Genomic DNA, 18,784 nt, shown 5'->3' on the forward strand with positions numbered 1-18,784 from the left:
AAGAAAGGGAAATCATCTTGTACTGTTGGTGGGAATAGAATGCAAACTGGTGCAGCCGCTGTGGAGAACAGAATGGAGGTTCCTCAAAAAACACTAAAAACAGAACTACCCTATGATCCAGCAATTGCACTGCTAGGTATTTACCCCAAGAATACAAAAATACAGATTCGAAAGGGTACATGCATCGAATGTATACAGCAGCATTATCAAGAACCGCCAAACTATGGAGAGAGCCCAAATACCCTACAAGTGATGAATGGATAAAGAAGATGTGGTGTGTATATATACAGCAGAATATCACTCAGACATCAAAAAGGATGAAATCTTGCCATTTGCAATGACATGGATGAAGATAGAGTGTATTATGCAAGGCAAAATAAGCCAATCAGAGAAAAACAAACACCATATGATTTTACTCACATGGTGAATTTAAGAAACAAAACAGATGAACATGTGGGAAGGGGGAGAAAAAGAGAAGAAAGGGAAGCAAGCCCTAAAAGACTCTTAAATACAGAGAACAAACTGAAGGCTGATGGAGAAAGGTGGGGGGGGGGATGGGCTAGATGGGTGATGAGTACTAAGGAGGGCACTTGTGATGAGCACCGGCTGTTGTAAGTGATGAATCACTGAAATCTACTCCTGAGACCAATATTGCACTGTATGTTAACTAATTTAAAAACAAATTTAAAAATAATAAATTTTAGCACATGTTCTGATTAGGAAGGATTTGCTCCAAGAGGAACAAAAGTAACCAATCAAAGAAAGAGAAACCTGGTTAATTATAAGAAAGTTTATGGAAAACACAGCTCGCTGTAACAATGGCTGAATAAAGGGGATCTGGATTCTAGGCTCATATTTTCCAAGGAAAAATTACACTTCCCACCTCAGAAGCTACATAACTATCCTGATGAGAACCAGGCACTATTGCACATCTTCCTAGAAGTACAGAAATGACCCTCAAGAACCTGATAGTAAAGGGCCATGTCAAAATATGGAGAAATGCAGGGTGCCTGGGTAGCTCACTTGCTTACTCATCCAACTTTTTTAAAATTAACTTATTTTTTTAATTAAATAGTTTATTGTCAAGTTGGTTTCCATATAACACCCAGTGCTCATCCTCACAAGTGCCCTCTCCATGCCCATCCCCCCTCCCTCCCACATCCATCAGTCCTCAGTTTTTGTCAGCATTCGAGAGTCTCTCATGGTTTGCCTCTCTCCCTTTCCCCCACCATTTCCGCCCTTCTTCTCCCCCTTGTTCCTCCGTCAAGTTCCTCCTAATCCTCCTATACGTGCAAACATATGGTATTTGTCCTTCTCTGCCTGACTTATTTCGCTCAGCATAACACCCTCAAGGTCCATCCATGTTGCTACACATGGCCAGATTTCATTGTTTCTCATTGCCATGTAGTATTCCGTGGTATAGATAAACCACATCTTCTTGATCCATTCATCTGTTGCTGGACACTTAGGCTCTTTCCATGTTTTAGCTATTGTGGAGAGTGCTGCTATGAACATTGGGGTACATGTGCTCCTATGCCTCAGCATTTCTGTATCCCTTGGGTAAATTCCTAGCAGTGCTATTGCTGGGTCATAGGGGAGTTCTACTGCTAATTTTTTGAGGAACCTCCACACTGTTTTCCAGAGTGGCTGCACCAGTTTACGTTCCCACCAACAGTGTAGGAGGGTGTCCATTTCTACACATCCTTGCCAGCATCTAGAGTTCTCTCATTTGCTCATTTTAGCCACTGTGACCAGCACGAGGTGGTATCAGTGACGTTTTGATTTGCATTTCCCTGATGATGAGGGACACTGAGCATCATTTCATGTGTCTGTTGGCCATCTGGATGTCCTCTTTGGAGAAGTGTCTGTTCATGTCTTCTGACCATTTCTTCACTGGATTATTTGTTTTTTTTAGGTGTGGCGTTTAGGGAGTTCCTTATAGATTTTGGATACTAACCCTTTATCTGATACGTCATTTGCAACTATCTTTTCCCATTCTGTTGATTGCCTATTCATTTTATGGATTGTTTCCTTTGCCATGCAAAAGATTTTAATCTTGATGAGGTCCCAATAGTTCATTTTTGCTCTTGATTCCCTTGCCTTTGGGGATGTGTCAAGTAAGAAATTGCTGAGGTAGAGGTCAAGGAGGTTGTTTCCTGCTTTCTCCTCTAGGGTTTTGATGGTTTCCTGTCTCACATTCAAGTCCTTCATCTATTTTGAGTTTATTTTTGTGTATGGTGTGAGAAAATGATCTAGTTTCATTCTTCTGCATGTTGCTGTCCCATTCTCCCAGCACCATCTGTAAAGAGGCTGTCTTTTTTCCATTGGATACTCTTTCCCGCTTTGTCAAAGATTACTTGGCCATACATTTGTGGGTCCAATTCTGGGTTCTCTGTTCTATTCCACTGGTCTACGTGTCTGTTTTTGTGCCAGTACCATACTGTCTTGATGACGACAACTTTGTAGTAGAGGCTAAAGTCTGGGATTGTGATGTCTCCCATTTTGGCTTTCGTCTTCAGTATTACTTTGGCTATTTGGGGTCTTTTGTGGTTCCATACAAATTTTAGGATAGTTTGTTCTAGCTTTGAGAATGCTGGTGCAATTTTGATTGGGATTGAATTGAATGTGTAGATTGCTTTGGGTAGTAACGACATTTTAGCAATATTTATTCTTCCCACCCATGAGCATGGAATGTTTTTCCATTTCTTTGTGTCTTCTTCAATTTCCTTCATAAGTTTTCTATAGTTTTCTATAGTTTCCTCAAACTGTAGAAAACTCATCCAACTCTTGATCTCAGCTCAGGTCATGATCTCACTGTTCGTGGGATTGAGCCCCACATCAGGCACTGTGCGACAACATGGAGCCTGCTTAGGATTCTCTCTCTCCCTCTCCCTCTGCCCCTCTGCCATTTGTGCTCTGTCTTTCCCTGTCAAAATAGATAAACATTTTTTTTAAAAGAATATGGGGAAATGCAAAGAAACAGGTACTGCTAAAAACATTACCACCAGATAATGTCGTCCCAAAAAAAAAAAAAAAAAAAAGAATCAAATAAAAAAAAAAAAAAAAAAAAAAAAAAGAGAGAGAGACAGAAAAATCACAACTATTTCTGTGAGTTATGAGAGAAAAATCATACAAGTTGGCTGAGAGAGCACATTCTCCAAGGAGCCCAGGAGAGAGAGCTGAGGTGGACAGTGGGGGACTGAGCTCCAGCGTGGCTCTTGTCTGTACAAGCTGGCTGAACCTGTATATTGATTCCATGTCTCTGAACCAGTTTCTTCTGATGCTATTATTATTCTATGGATTAGGAAATTAATATTCATTGCCTATAGCTGACATGTTCCATGCTCTTATGATCTGATATTCTAAAAACCAAATGAAACAGCATACACACCCTGAAGGGTTTGTCACCTATAGAATCTGTACATTCGAAAAAACTCTGAGGAAGAAAAAAATATGAAATCGGGAAAGAGTGTCCCTATAAGGAAGAAAGAAGCTTCATCCACAGGAAATTCACGAAGCGATTACACAGACCATTTGTTTTCCAAGCACAGAGAAGCACGGTGAGGGCTTAGTCCAGCCCACCAACTGGGCTTGCATCTCAGGTCTGGTCTTTCCTCTGAATGTCGTAGGCTATTTCCCGAACGTGCCCTTATTCCACGCCTAGTGTCTCACATTAACCTGCAATGTTCACCCTGGGGTCTGGGCAGTCATTAGCCACATGCAGGTAGGCTAGGTGCAGGGTGCACAGTTCAGATCCACTTGCCTCCTCCCTGCTCTGATTTATGGATTTTCATTAATCTTGGATTTTCTGATACCTACCATCCAAGGCAGGGCTGTTCTCTCAAGCCTGTCCAGAATCTATCTCCAAGTCTTTTAAAATATAAATTCTAGGGGCGCCTGGGTAGCTCAGCCATCTAAGCACCCAACTTCAGTTCAGGTCATGATTTTGTGGTTCGTGGGTTCAAGCCCTGCGACGGGCTCTGAGCTGACAGCTCAGAGCCTGGAGCCTGCTTTGGATTCTCTGTCTCCCTCTCTTTCTGCCCCTCCTCCACTCATGTCCTGCCTTTCTCTCAAAAATAAAATAAACATTAAAAAATAAAATAAAATATAAACTCTAAACCCATGACTGTGTAAATGTCAACATTTGTGAAACATGTTTTAGATTATGACTTTAAGTCATACAACATGGCTGCTACAGAAAACAGCAATATCCATAGAGAATATCACTTGTTTATCACCTAAGGTGCAATAAATACACAGTGAGGGCTTCAGCTTCCTTCTTCCCTTCTTCCCTCCTTCCTTCTTCCTTTCTTTCTCCCTCCCTCCCTTCTGCCTCCCTCCCTTCCTTACATTCTTCCTTTCCTTCTCCCTTCCTCCTCCTTTCCTCCCTTCACTCCTTCCTCCCTTCCGTCTCCATTTCCCCTTTCCCATACTGCACTGGCTTCCCTGTTTACTCTATAAAATGCCACTATAATTTCCAGCACTTGAAACATCACACTGTCTCCCGTGAGTGACTTGAAAATGCTCCAGTGTCTGAATCTAAACACAAATTTATCTTCAAAGCATCTCTCCCCCACAAAAAAGAAAAGCTAGCTAAGCCCTCCATAAAAAGCAGTGAGGTCATGATGAAGTAGCGTTGACTAAAAACTAAACACAAGTTACCACAACAGGATTTGTCTTGATCCTCAACAGGGGCCTCTTCCACCCAGCTCTCCAGGGCAGAGCAAAGGACCTAGAAGCCAGGGGCACACCGCAGCTGATTTTTGGTTCTCTCGATCAGAGCAGCTCTGTGAGGAGATGCTATATACTTTTAGATGCATACTTCCATTCTGCAATTTAACTGCTGACTGCCTGAGAAATTCAGGGCCGGACTGTACCTGATAACTAATTTAAAGAAGAAGGATTCTTCACACGGTGTTTACCAATTCGTGTTAGAACTCCAACTATCTTCTTCTCAGACAAGCCTGTAGGAAGTCTAGCACAAAGACCCTGACCCTTTCCAAACAGTACAAGAACACATGCTCTCTGAAAGTGGTGGCTGTTTTGTTCACTCCGTATATGGCAGGCAGACTCCAAGATGGCCCTCAAAGATCCCCACCTCCTGAGGGGACACAATCGTGCCATCACGTCATCCTCTCTCGTCAGGTGTGGACTGGCCTGGTGACTAACCGACGATCATGGTTATGATCACCACGGATGTCACTTCCATGATTAAGTTACATTTGACCGAGATTTCCTTCTTGCTATCAGACCCCTTCCTCTCTTGCTGGTGTTGAAGACACAGTGCCACGTTGCATAGGTCCACGTACCACGGAACCCATACCTCCAGCATATGGGCAGTAAGAAGGCAAGGCCTACATTAAAAAGCACTTAATGAACTGAATTCGGCCAACAACCACACAAAAGTGTGCCTTCCCAGGCAAGTTTTTATATGAAATCTCAGCACTGGCCAGAGCCCTGACTACAGGCTCTGAGAGACCCTAAGCAGAAGATCCTGAAGCCGTGCCCAGACTCCAGACCACAGAAATGAAGAGGTAATCAATGTGTGCTCTGTTAAGCCACTAAATCTGTAGTTATTTGTTACCCGGCAATAAATAACTAATACACTGCTATTTCCCCACCATCCTGAACAGTGTCTGCATCAGGGTGGATATGTAATAAATATGAATTGCATGAATCAATAAATGAAATGAATTCCTGTCACAGATATGGCAAGAGTTACTGAAGGAGGCTGGTAAGCTATGCATCACAGTGCTGCTGTGTACAACAAGGTGAATAAACTCAATTTTCCACAACAAACATGCCAAAGGATGCAATTTTCTAACATAAACATATAGAAAGTAAATACAATTTCCCACAACAAACATGTTAAATGAGCTTCTCAGCAGTCTTAATCGCCTCAAGGTTGACTTCCATTTCCCAGCAGACAACCATAAGCTTTCTATAGTTAAGAACAAAATATGACTGGAGACCTTTTTACTCCCCTTAGGAAAGACACTGACCAGACACTCAGTTCCAAGATGACAAGATTTAGAACATGCATAGCTCTGACCGACACAGTCCTTTCTCCTGACCTGGCTACTGCTCACCATTCTAGATGCCTTTATGGCTCCTAATTGGAAAACACACTTCACCTTTTCGCTCATACTCTCAGAAGCATTTGGGTCAAACTCTTCCCTGCGTCTCAACGCTTCTCATCAAATGCTCTTGTGACTTGTGGCCTATGTTTCCAACTTTGATTTTAACCAATGGTCGGTCATAAAATTCTTTCATGTCTCATTACAAATTGCTATCATTGCCATAAAAGCAGAGGGCTGAGACAAATGGCGGTGGACATGGTGGGTGATGAGAAGTCCCTTCTCAAAATGGGATTTTCAAGCTTTGAAGTAAAGGATGAGAAGGACCCAAATATAGAGAAGGCCAGAGTGGAGATCTGGACTTGGAAAAGCATTTCTGGCAGGAGGAATGGCACATGAAAAGGCCCTGACAAATAATTCCTCAGCAGAGCGAGAGAGGCTGGTGTGACAGAGTAGGCTATAGTGTCAAGGTGAAATACAACCATACACAGGAAGTCTACTAGATTCACAAAATATATTTTTCTCAGTCTTGTAGGAAGTCCAGCCCAGACACAGAATCCTGATGCTTTCTGAACGGTTCTAGAATGTAAGCTCCAGGGAAGTGGTAACTGTGCTTTACAACTGCTTGCCAAATATCTCTGCATGATTTTTATTTGATCATTTTGATCCTACTTCCCTCAAAAATAAATAGAAGTTGCTTTGCATGTTTTTCACATTTCATTATTCTGTTTCTATTCCCCTCCCCCCGCCCCCCACAGCTTTATGAGGTAAAAATTATCTCAGCTTCTGCAAGAGGAAACTAAGTAAGCTTCTAGCAGGTTCAGTAAACCCAAGGTCATGAAGCTAATAAATGGGGAAATCTGATCTAGTTAATCCAACCACCTCACCATCCTCATTATAAAACAGAGGTTAAAATGGTAGGAAGCAATTAACAAAAGAAGGTCACACAATTCTATTTAGATGACTGGCCCAGAGTTTAGAAAACCTTAATTCTGCCTGAAATATGCCAAGAGGCCTATCATCAGACACATGATTCTCTTACTGGGGTTTCTAAACTCACTGATAAATCTAGTTCCGGCAAACCGTAAGCAAATAGTGTTTTCTCATTCTGTGGCCTAAACTGACTGGGTTTGTGGCTAGAAGTCCAACTTTAGCACAGGCTAAAGACTGGGTGAGTAGATACAAGTCAGTATCATGGAAAGGGGGACACAGTTGGGTTTTGAGGACAATACACCTGGGACAGAATGCACCCCAATAAAATCAGGTCATTATTATTTTACCTTCCAGCTTAGAGTGAGTCTAAAAATAACGTGTCTAGCACCTACCACAAAGGAGTAGCTTAGCTAAATGGAGGCAAATATAATTGGAGAGTGATTTAGGATACCCAGCAACCTCTCAGACCCGGGAAAAGACCGTTGATTCAAGAATGCAAAGTCATTCCTCTGGGTGAAACATTCAAGGATCAAATGCTAGCTGGGAAAATCTAACCCCTCAGCTTTTATCTGCAAATCTTCACTGGGAAAACCTAGCTGCAGGGGAGAGAGACTGAGGGAGGGGAGATAGGGAGGGCCCCCAGGCATTAGGGGCTTACCAGCGCTCAGCTTCAGGCCCTCTGGGGGTACCTGAGTCATCACCATCTAGGACCGAAGGGAGGGAGGAAGAGGTAAAAGGAGATTTTCATCATCAGGATGGTCCTAATCTGGTACATTTTTGTAACTTCCATCTTTTAAAGCACTTGTTTATTTCAAATATCCTGTGGCCTGTCCCAACACAAGGTCTTCATATCACAAATACGACCTTGGTGATATTCAACTTCTTGCCTAGATAACCTCTTCGTTTCAAGCACTAACTCGTCCCATGAAGGGACAGCTCTGCGGTCTGCTGACTCACAAGATGCCCGTGTCTGTTTTCCCTTCCATGTGGCACGGACTCTAAGTCAATCCCTGGATGCCAGTCTTTAAACTGGTTTCTTCATGGGCTCCCAATACAGACCAGCACTCAGTACAATTATCGACAGTTGGGGAAGAAAGGAATCATAAAGAGTCTTTATTCTGCCAGGAAAAGGAGTCTTTTATTTTCACTTCAGTGCCTTTAGACCCCAACACACAAGGGCTTTGGATGGTTTCATATTTGTCATCCATTCAAAGTACCACTACGGCCTCAAGGAGGAAAGCAATGCTTTCTCTTCACTGATGAACAGCCCGTAATGTGGGAGCCCAAAACCAGGTCCAGCTCAAAGACTCCGTTTAGTTGCATTAAATACCTTTCTGGGAAAAACTAAAATGAAATCATACAAGTGTATGATAACAAAAGAAAGAAGATACTCAGCAGGATTCCTATTTCTTTAAAACCCTTTGATGCAACCATAATGTCTCACTAGTTGCCATGATTAGATGGTATGACGGTCGGACTTGACTGTGAACAGGAGTGGTCTACTGACTGAGAGGGACTACTTCTTGACTGTCACAGAACCAGGTACAAGAGGGGGCGGCTGGCACCTACCGCGAAGGGGCCGGGGATGCTGACCGTCTGCAGCGTCTCACAGTGAAGACTCCCCAGCACAGGGGCCGCCTGTGCCCCATTCAGGAATACTGTGCCCCAGCGGCAATTCCAGCCTCGCTGCACCCCCTCTCCTCTCAGGGCTCTCCAACGCCTTCGGGAGAAGGACAGGAGCCTGCCCATCCCAGTCCCTCCCCACCTGCTTCAAGACTAGCCGAGGTGGTGTCTTCTGGGCTGCTCACCAAGTGGTAGGCTTTAGGGGTTTTGTGCTGCTGCTGCTGCTTCTTCTTTGGTAGGGGGAGGTGAGGAGGGGCAAGTTCAATTCAGGAGAGAATTAGGGAGTCCGCTGTGGCACATATCAAAATCCACGCTCTCTGATCAGCTTTTTCAGAGGGAGGTTTTGATGCCCCAAACCCCAATGGTGAGTGTGTGTGTGTGTCTATGCGCATGCACGTGCGAGCGTGTATATTATATTCCATATGACCTGGCTGGTCTAACTGGCAGTTTTAAAGTTATATTTTTATTTTTGAGAGAGTGAGCAAGAGAGAGAAAGAGGGAGAGAGGATGAGCTGGAGAGGGACAGAGAGAGAGTGAGAGACAGAGAATCCCAACAGTCTCAGGCTCTATGCTGTCAGTCCCGATGTGGGGCTCGATCTCATGAACTCAGCGGAAATCAAGAGGCAGATACGTAACTGACTGGGCCACCCAGGCACCCCGTAACCAGCAGTTTTAACACCTTGTCTCCAAATCCCTTGCCACTCGTTCCATACAGAGGTGGGGTCTATGTGCTCTCTCCTCGGACCTGGGCAGCCGTAAAACTGCTGTGATACATACAGTATGACACGGGTGATGTCGACGGACTTACATGTGTGCGTCACAAAAGTAATGCAGCTGCTGTTCTGTCTGGGGCTAACTGTCTCTTGGAAACATGTGTCTCCATGGAGGAAGACCACGGTGGGAGGAAGCCAAGCCACACAGAGGCTCCCCACTGACCATCCTAAGCTTCGCGTCCTCTCCACTTTATTAGGGTTCTCTAGCAAACAGTATCCGTAGAGTGTGTGGGTATCTGTGTACATGTGTATCCGGCAAATCTAAAATCCACAGGGTCGGCTGGCACAGTGGGCACCCAGGGAAGAGCCAGTGCTGCTGTTCAAGGCCCTCTGCTGGCAGAATTCTCTCTTGCTTGGGGACGAGTAGCTTTGTTAAGGCCTTCAACTGATTGCACGAGGCTCACCCACATTCGGGGGGGCAATCTGCTTTACTCAAAGTCGCCAATTTAAATGTTAGTCTCATCCCAAACCAACCTCACACAAATACCCAGGTACTATCTAACCAAATATCTGGGCACAAAGCCCAGGCAAAGTGACACCAAAACTCAACCATCACACCAGCCCTGGTAAATGAAGCCTTCTTGCATCCCCCCAGAGGAGGCTGGCCACCGGCTGAGTCCATGCCAGTCAATGCCACAAGGAGCAGAAGACTCACCCAGCCGAGCCCTGCCTGGTTCATTACCCCACAGAATCTGGAAACATGACAAAATAGTTAAGTCACTGGGTTAGAGACAGCTCATTACACTCTAACACCCGGCGCACTAACTGGAATTCCCAGGGCTCCCCGTCTCTTAGTCAGCGTCAGCGCCACCTGCCGCCCCAGACACACCCACCCCTTCCAGCCTCAGGGCCTTTCCACCTGCCATCCCTCCTGCCTGGGGTGCCGTTCCTTCTGTTCTTGGCGTGGCTGGCTCCCTCATCCGTGCTGCCTCAGATCAAATCTTACTTCCTCAGAGAGACCTTCCCTGACCACTCTCTGAACTGGTCTCCTTCCCTTCATCATTTTTGTTTCCTCATTGGGTTCAAAACATTTATCTCGCTCTGAAATTGCCTCGCTCTGTCACTGGCTATTGTCTTCCCCCAATTAAAATATTAGCTCCGTACACACGGGCCTTTATCCAGCTCATTGGCTGTTCGGCCGGTGATTCGCGCAGAACATGCGTTCAATAAATATTTGTTGAACGGAAAGTAATGGACACCTCTATCATTTGTAGGCGACTGACTTCAGGCTTCTGATCATAGGCTTCAACTTACTGACTCCGCGACCACAGAGTTTAATAAAGACTCTCATGAGAGCCAAAGGATGTTTTTCTCAGACTTTTCCTCTGTTCTTTGATCCCCCCCTAATGAGATGAGCAACTACGAGGGAACAGAAAAAACAAAACAAAACAAAACGTAGCGGTCTTTTAAAACACCACAGAGACAAAACAGCAACAAAAAACATCACTGCATCTTTATACTTGATTACCTATGTGGCTTATTTCTGTAGCTTCCTAACTCTTCCAGACTAGTTAAAAGACAGCTCTAAACAGAGCAAGGGAAGAAACGGACTCTCTCCCCTCCTGGAAACCTGGTGTGCCCTTAACCTTGGCGGGATACAGTCCCATTGCCTACATTCCTTTGACCTCCGGTCCCCGCCCCCGAGGGAAAACTCACCTTGGAGGAAGGGGTGGAGAGGAGGCAGGCCCAGCCCTCACCACTGTGTGTTTCCTCTCCATTTTCCAGTTCCTTCCCATACGTGAGGTATGAAAATAATATCTTTCCCCCGTCATCTGAGCTCAATATCTTATCCACAGGTCCCTTCCTGTTTGCAGCCACCCCCACCCTGTACACTATACTTACTGATTCCAGTATGTTCTGATTGGCCTTGTATTAACTGCCTCTTTTAAAAAAATTTTCATTTATTTATTAGAGAGAGAGTGTGTGTGTGTGCACGAGCAGGGGAGGGGCAGAGAGAGGGGGAGAAAGAAGACCCAAAGTTGGCTCTGCGCTGAGAGGGGAGAGCCCGATGTGGGGCTTGAACTCACGAGCGACAGGATCAAGACCTGAGTGGACGCTGGACGCCCAACCGACTGAGCCACCCAGGTGCCCCTGCTCTGTCTTTTCTTCTTGCATTCTGATGCGTTGACATTCGGGGCCTTGGCGGCCCCAGGGAGACTGCCCCTCCTGGGTTAGCCAGTTCCTGGAGATCGTCAACAACTCACCTGCAAGCACACTTCTCAGAAACAAACCGATCAATCCAGGGCCCACACCCCCAACGCCCGCCCTAGTGGGCTCTCATGCTCCAGGCCGCTATCCACCAGCCATGATCAACCCAGGGCCAGGTGCCCGGCAACTTGGGGCAGACCCTACACCCCCCAGTCTGCTGAAGTTATTCAAACCAGCTCCCTAAGCTGCTTTCCCTGCCTCCCCCATTCTTCCCCACAGAGACCACAGTGAAGGCTCTTACCCACAATTCCCCTCACCCCCCCTGCCCCCCGGACCCGACTCCTGCTTCTCCGAGTGCTCACCACCATGGTGTGGTGTCTCCTTCTCTTGGGAACTCTGAGGAAGTAACTTTATAGTGGCAACCATCTCCTGACTCGCTGACCTTACTACACCTCAAATTTCCTGCTAATACGTTATATTTTATTTATTTAAAAAATTCTTAATATTTATTTATTTTTGAGAGATAAAAGAGGAAGTGCTTGTGGGGGAGGGGCAGACAGCAAGGGTGCACATAGCCTGACAAGGGGCTCGAACCCATGAACCATGAGATCATGACCTGAGCTTAAGTCAGAGACTTAACTGACTGAGCCACCCAGGCGCCCCTATACACTCTATTTTATTTTATTTTTTTAAAATGTTTTTATTTATTTCTAGGAGAGAGAGAGACAGAGACAGCGTGAGTAGGGGAGGGTCAGAGAGAGAGGGAGTCACAGACTGAAACAGGCTCCAGGCTCTGAGCTGGCAGTCAGCACAGAGCCCGACGCGGGGCTCGAACCCAGGAACCGCGAGATCATGACCTAAGAGAAAGTCGGACGCTTAACCGACTAAGCCACCCAGGCGTCCCATACACTCTATTTTAAAACATCCCTTTAGAGTGTAAGGAAAATCAGTGCATTACTTGTTTGGGGGCAACTCAGATTCTGTACTCTCACTGCTCGGTATTTCAACTTTTATTTTTGCAACATTTAAAAATTCTTGATTTAAGGGGCACCTGGGTGGCTCAGTCGGTTAAGCGTCTGCCTCTGGCCCAGGTCGTGATCTCACAGCTCAGGAGTTGAAGCCCTCTGTGGGGATCTGTGCTGACAGCTCAGAGACTGGAGCCTGCTGTGGATTCTGTGTCTCCCTCTCTCTCTCTCTGCCTCTCCACCACTCGCATTCTGTCTCTCTCGCTCTCAAAAATAAAAAAGCATTTAAAAAAAACTCTCTTGAGTTAAATCGCTGATTCATTCAACAAACACTTATTGATGCCTTGTGTGTACCAGATACTGTGAAAGGGTCTGGGGAGAAAAGGATAAATCAGCCTTGCTCTCAGGCAGGCTCGCGGTAGAAGAGGGAATCAAGAAGAATATTTAAGAGAAAAAGGAATAAATGACTGTCTTCTCTGACTTCATAAGCTGGAGTGCTGGGTCCCCTGGTGTGTTCCCTTCATAAAACCATTTGTCAGTTCTGGAGGGCCTGAAATTAGAATAAACTGGTTTGTCTTGTTCTGTTCCATTTTTTTATATGACAGACTATTGAGATCGGGCCTCTAAAAGATTGTTCAGTTTTTCCTAGTTATTATCGACTAGACTTCATGGAGCTTCCTTTGGAACATCATCACAAAAACATGGCCTGCTATCCCTTAGAACAGCCGAGGACACTATTGTTTTGGGGACAGAAAATAAATATAACATTAATAATAACGGCAAACACTTAGTGAGCTCTTAATATATGCCATGCATTATACGTGGTGTATGCATCATTTTATTTAATGATGTAACATGTAGGTGACCATCCTTATTTTACAGACGAAGAAAGTGACACACGGGGTGAAAAATCGGCTAAGTGCAGCGCGACTAATAAAAGGTAGCACCGGGATTTGAATCCATGCAATTACTCCAAAGCCCACTTGTTTACTAACTCATTCCTCAAGTGAGCTGAGAAACGGTACCACTTTCTAAAGACACATTGCTTGGACCTGTTCTTAAACTCCATGAAAGACTTTGGCCCCATCCAAAAAACTTCATCCCGGGAGAAAGCCTCCCCATTTGGAATTCTGCTACTAAAGGTAAGATACTTGAGTCCACCACAATCTTTCTTCTAAGAGCGTCTTAGAATCCGTTTCTCAACTTGCTCCGCTGGCCATCACCCACAGCGGTCTAGCCAGCCATCCAGTAAAATGAGCTACTAAAAAAACAACTCCAGTATAGTTTCTCTCCAAATCCACTCCGTAAAAAGAGTGGCTAGCTTTAATAACTGCATTTTAGGACTCAAGCTGTTAAGAGAGTGAGTTCTCTGCTTTCTTGTTAGTGAATCTTTCCCAAGGAATTGTCAAAATCTGGTTGACAAAGACTGCCTGCCTCAGCTGTAATTATTCCTTCCATTTCCATTAGTCAGGTCTAATCATCTCATAGAGGTCACCTCTAGACTCTATTTACTGCTTTCAGAGAAGGCTGTTCCTCTGGGTAAAATAATTACGTCCTCATAGGCCAGGCACCAGGTTACCTGGGAGAGTCAGCAGCCTCAACGGCCTCGAGCCTCCAATATTTCTTCCCTGAACACATATCTGTGGGAAAGGAATTCATAGGACACAGAGTAATGTGTAAATTTCAAATCTGTTCCTTTGTTTCTCCATGTGTATGGCGAGGCGCCTGGGTGGCTCGGTCAGTGAGGCGTCTCACTCTTGATTTCTGCTCAGGTCATGATCTCAAGGCTGGGGAGTCTGAGACCCACGCCGGGGCTCAGTGATGACTGTCTGGAGCCTGCCTGGGATTCTCTTTCTCTCTCTGTGCCCTTCCCCTGTGCTCTCTCTCTCTCCTCTCTCAAAAATAACAAAATCACCAACATTAAAAAAAAATTACCATCACTGACAAATTGAACACTTTTTTGGCACCTTGAGTTTCAAGATTCCCAGGAGAAACACTGAAAGCTACTTCCTTTAGCCTCCTGCCGTCTAGGAGTTGCTGAGTAAGGCTTCTGATCTCTTGCCAAGACTCAAGCTAAGCCACTAGTCAAACAGTATTTAATACTGCTTTTTTAAAGACCCAAGCTTCCCCATCCCAGCCCAGAGTAAAGGGAGAAGACACATTGGACGGTTTTCTTTTATACCACAACAAGCATTTATCGAGCGCCTACTGTGTGCCTGAGTCTGTTCTAAGGCTTTGGAGGTATAGCAGTGAATTTGTATTCTGCTTGTCACTGACGAGCAGGTCGGAGCTTGAGAGTTATTCGAACTTCTGGAAATTCTTATCGACGGAGCCAAATCACAACAGCAGAGCATTTTCAACTGTACTCAGAATCTCAGAAGTGAGGGTGGGAAGAAAAAAAGCCCCAGGAGTCTTTGGAGGCTTGCAGCTCTCTGGGGCTCTGTTCCCTACCCTTACTAGAATGGTGTGCTCAGTGAGACCGCGCCATTCACATCTACATGCAAAGTTTGGTGCTCCCGGGTGCACATTTTCTGGGGCCAGTTTCTATAGGTTTCCTTGGATTCTCAAAAAGGGCCAGGATCCTAGAAGGATTAGAAGTATTTGCGAGCATGGGGTGCCTGGGTGGCTTAGTCGGTTAAGCGGCCGACTTTCGCTTAGGTCATGATCTCGCGGTTCCTGGGTTCGAGCCCCGCGTCGGGCTCTGTGCTGACTGCCAGCTCAGAGCCTGGAGCCTGTTTCAGAGTCTGTGACTCCCTCTCTCTCTGACCCTCCCCTGCTCACGCTGTCTCTCTCTTCTAGAAATAAATAAAACATTTAAAAAAAATTAAAAAAAAAAAAAAAAAAGAAGTATTTGCGAGCCCACAGCTCCAGGAACCTAGGGACTGGAAGCTCTTTTGGAACCATAAAGTAGAGCAAGCCCGAAGAGCCCCCCCACCCCCGCACCGGGGCAGCCCCCGCACAGCCCTGCCCGCGCCTCTGCACCGGCCGGCAGCCATCGGCAGGTGCGTCTGGGGGGCGGCCCGCCGCCGGGGTGGGGGGGGATGTCGAGAGAGCCGGGCAGGCCTGCAAGGCAGGAGACAGGGCTTCCTGTCCCGCTCCGCCCCGGGGTAGGCGCATCGCGCGCCCCGGCCCTCGCTGTGGACACGACACCCCTAACTTTCGGCCAAGTTCTCAGGGCGCGGCCCCCCGGGGCTTCCAAGTTCTCTGCGCGCAAGAAAGACGCAACGTGGGCCCGTCCGGGCCGGGGGAGGCAGCCGGCGTCTCCCCTCACGGCGAGCCGCGGGGCGCACACCTGCGGGGGAGACCCAGGGGGCGCACCCCGCACTTGCACGCGCGCCGCCCCCCCCCCCCACGCACACCGTGCTCCCGCGCGCGCTCCGCCCCAACTTCCCGGCGGGACTGGGTACTTCACCGTCGGTCACCGTCGCGTCCGCCTCCTCCCCCGCCGGGTGCACGTCCAGCCGCAGGCACTTCGGGCTGGGGGGCGACAGCGGCCCCGCCCCGAAGAGCTGCTCCTCGGTCACGAAGCGCAGCTGCACGCGGAACTGCAGGCGCGCCGGGCCCCGGGCCATGGTGCGAGCGCCTCCGCCCGAGCCCCGGCGCCGCGCGCTCCGCCCGCCCCGCGCCCCGAGGAGCTGCCGGGGGAAGGGGAGGGACTTGGAAGCGCCAGCCGCCCTCCTCACCTCCGCGCGCCGCCGGGCGTCGACCTCCGGCGGCCCGCTGGCTCCGGCCGCCACCTGCCGCCCCGGGTGCCCGCACCCCCGCCGGGAGCTCGCTGGGCCGCGGCGACCCCTCCCCCCCCCGCCTCGCGGGCGCGGCGCAGGTGCGCGCGGCCACCCCGCCCGGCCGCGGCTCCAGCCCGCGAGTTTGCGGAGGGCGCGAGGCACCTGGAGGCGCCGGGGGTTTGGAAGCAGAAGGGTGACACCTGCTGTTCACTGGGTCCGCTCTGCGGGCGTGGGCGTCGGTTTGGAGATGGCCTTGGCCGGGGCTTTCTGCTGGGTGCGCCTTCGCCCTCGGGGGCGTTCCGGGGTTCCCAGTCCCACCGAGGGGCGGCCGTCGCAAGTGCAAACAGCAGCGCAGCAGCGGGGGTGGGGGTGGGGGATGGGGGGCCCAAGACGCCCGTTCCTGCAACCGGCTGGCCTCAAATGACCACGTTCCTCTCCCATCATTTGGAATTGCTCTGCTCGGTGGTGAACCATTTCCCTCCCTAGCTGCGGGTCGGGAGGGCCTGGGCCCAAGTTGACACCTGACTCCAGCAGCTACCCAACCTGGCCAGTTGGCTCCAGCGTCAAAGGACGGGGACCCCACCCCCTGGGGAGCCGCAGCACACGTTAGTCTTGTGGGACAGAAACTGGCCTGCTGCTGCAGGAAATTAAGAAAAGGAAGCAGTCTTTTTTTTTTTTTTTTTTTTTAACCAGAGTCTCCCGCAGCCATAGACTCATGTGCCATAAAGGGCACTTTTCTTCATATTCGGAACCAACATCTGTGTGTCCTTGGTCTGTGACCCCTGGCAGAATGGACTGCAGGGAGGAAGCAAATCCTGTAAATGGCTGTAAATCCATTGGGATTCCGTGAAGCCAATGTCCTTAACTAAGCAGGCTGACTTGATAGGAATGAGCTTCCCTAGAGGCCCCTGGGGTCTCTTTCCTGAGAAACCCGGCCAGGCTCTGGGAAGCCCGTGGTCTCAGGGCCTTCCCCACCCTCACCCTCAGCCGCCTGCACCCCTCACTGTGGTCCTGCTTCCCGACATCGCCTCTCTGGCTCCAGCTTGTTCTCGAAAGAGGTTTCTCTTCCCTCCTTCTCCGTCTCCTCTCATCATCTAAGCACCGTGCTCTTCTTTCTGTCCTCATTTCCACTTCCTGTGGCCTCACGCTTTGATTTGTGCCCTGGAAGCCCGTGGGGAGCAGATATCCAGAGAGTTGGAGCTGTGGAGAGGGTTCCCGGTGTGGGAGCCACAGAACCCCTGCTCACTGCCCTCCCCCCGCCCCCCACCTCACCAGGCTGCCCCCACAAGCTTCCCGCCTCCTCAGAGCACGGCCCTGCCTTCCCTGGCCCTTTGCCTTATGAATCACTGCGTGGATGGCGCTGAAGACCCCCTATAGTAGCTCTTGAACCTCTTTATCCTCCTGTCAAAACAGCTTGTTCATGGGCATGGAGGGGGGCACTTGTGGGGATGAGCACTGGGTGTTATATGGAAACCAACTTGACAATAAACTATTTGTAAAAAAAAAAAAAAAAAAGTTGTTCAGCCTTCACATGCTGTCTGCTGCTAAATGGAAAGTAGGCCTGGGGAGGGGTATCTGATTGATACCAAAAGTGAAAGGTGGGGGTGCCTGGGTGGCTCAGTATGTCGAGCCGCTGGCTTTGAGCTCAGGTTTGTGAGTTCGAGCCCCGTGCCATGCTCTCTGCTGTCAAATGCAGAGCCCATTTTGGATCCCCTGTGCCTCTCTCTCTGCCCCTCCCCCATACCTCTTCTCGTTTGCTCTCAAAAATAAACATTAAAAAAAGTGAATGGTGGATGGAAATGACTCATAAAGCATCTCGAGGGGTGGCCGGCCGGCCCAGTCAGTACTGTGTGTGCTCCTGATCTCCAGGTTCTGAGTTAGAGCCCCACATTGGGTGTAGAGATTGCTTACCAAAAAGAAAGCACTTCTAAAAGGGCACTATCTTGACCTTAGTAGAATTGCCACCATACCCTCGAGAAACCTGGAGTTCTGTGACTTAAAACAAACAAAAACCATAATGGCAGTCTTTCCTCCAAATTAATACAGGGGCAGAAACACGTGACTTCAGCTACTTGAGAGCAAAATATCAAAATATTATGATTCACGGCAAAACTGGGAAATCTAAGCTTTGGTCATGACTAGATTTAGGGACTCAATTAAGGTTACCATATGGTCTCGCCTCCCATCTTACAGAAAGGTCTTAGTCATCTCCTGGAAACAGCCACCGATTTACTCTATTTCAGCAAAGGCAAGGCCCCTCCTTCTCTCACTCCAAATCAGCTTGGGTCACTGGAAAATAACTGACTTGCTGTGATGGGTCTACTCAACCGAGGCTTGGACCAGGGAGCCCGGGGGCCTACCCGAATTTGTGTCATCTGAATGAGGGAGGAGCAGACACGCACAGGAAAAAGGTAGCGGGGGTAAGGGCGATGGCATCTCACAGAGCTCACCAGAAGCCCGGCGCTGTCCTAAGCGTATCATGTGAATTAATTCACTGACTCTTCCCCCGCCACCCTGAGAGACAGATACTGTGATTACCC

At 48.1% G+C, this 18,784-nt stretch overlaps 1 protein-coding gene across 4 annotated transcripts in view; it reads right to left on the reverse strand.

Annotated features, from left to right (window-relative positions):
- Window positions 1-16,194, reverse strand: part of LOC120230979 (histone-arginine methyltransferase CARM1-like) — a 253,326-nt gene extending 237,132 nt beyond the window's left edge. For all 4 annotated transcript variants that reach the window (XM_039230824.1, XM_039230823.1, XM_039230825.1 and 1 more), the window contains exon 1: window positions 15,932-16,194. In XM_039230824.1, the coding sequence (XP_039086755.1) occupies window positions 15,932-16,091 (160 nt within the window). In that variant the 5' untranslated portion in view covers window positions 16,092-16,194. The remainder of the gene's footprint in view (window positions 1-15,931) is intronic.
- Between the last annotated feature and the right edge of the window lie 2,590 nt (window positions 16,195-18,784).

Source organism: Hyaena hyaena, unplaced genomic scaffold (genome assembly GCF_003009895.1).
Source record: "Hyaena hyaena isolate Hyena2069 unplaced genomic scaffold, ASM300989v1 scaffold_51, whole genome shotgun sequence".
In the NCBI taxonomy this organism is placed as follows: Eukaryota; Metazoa; Chordata; class Mammalia; order Carnivora; family Hyaenidae; genus Hyaena; species Hyaena hyaena.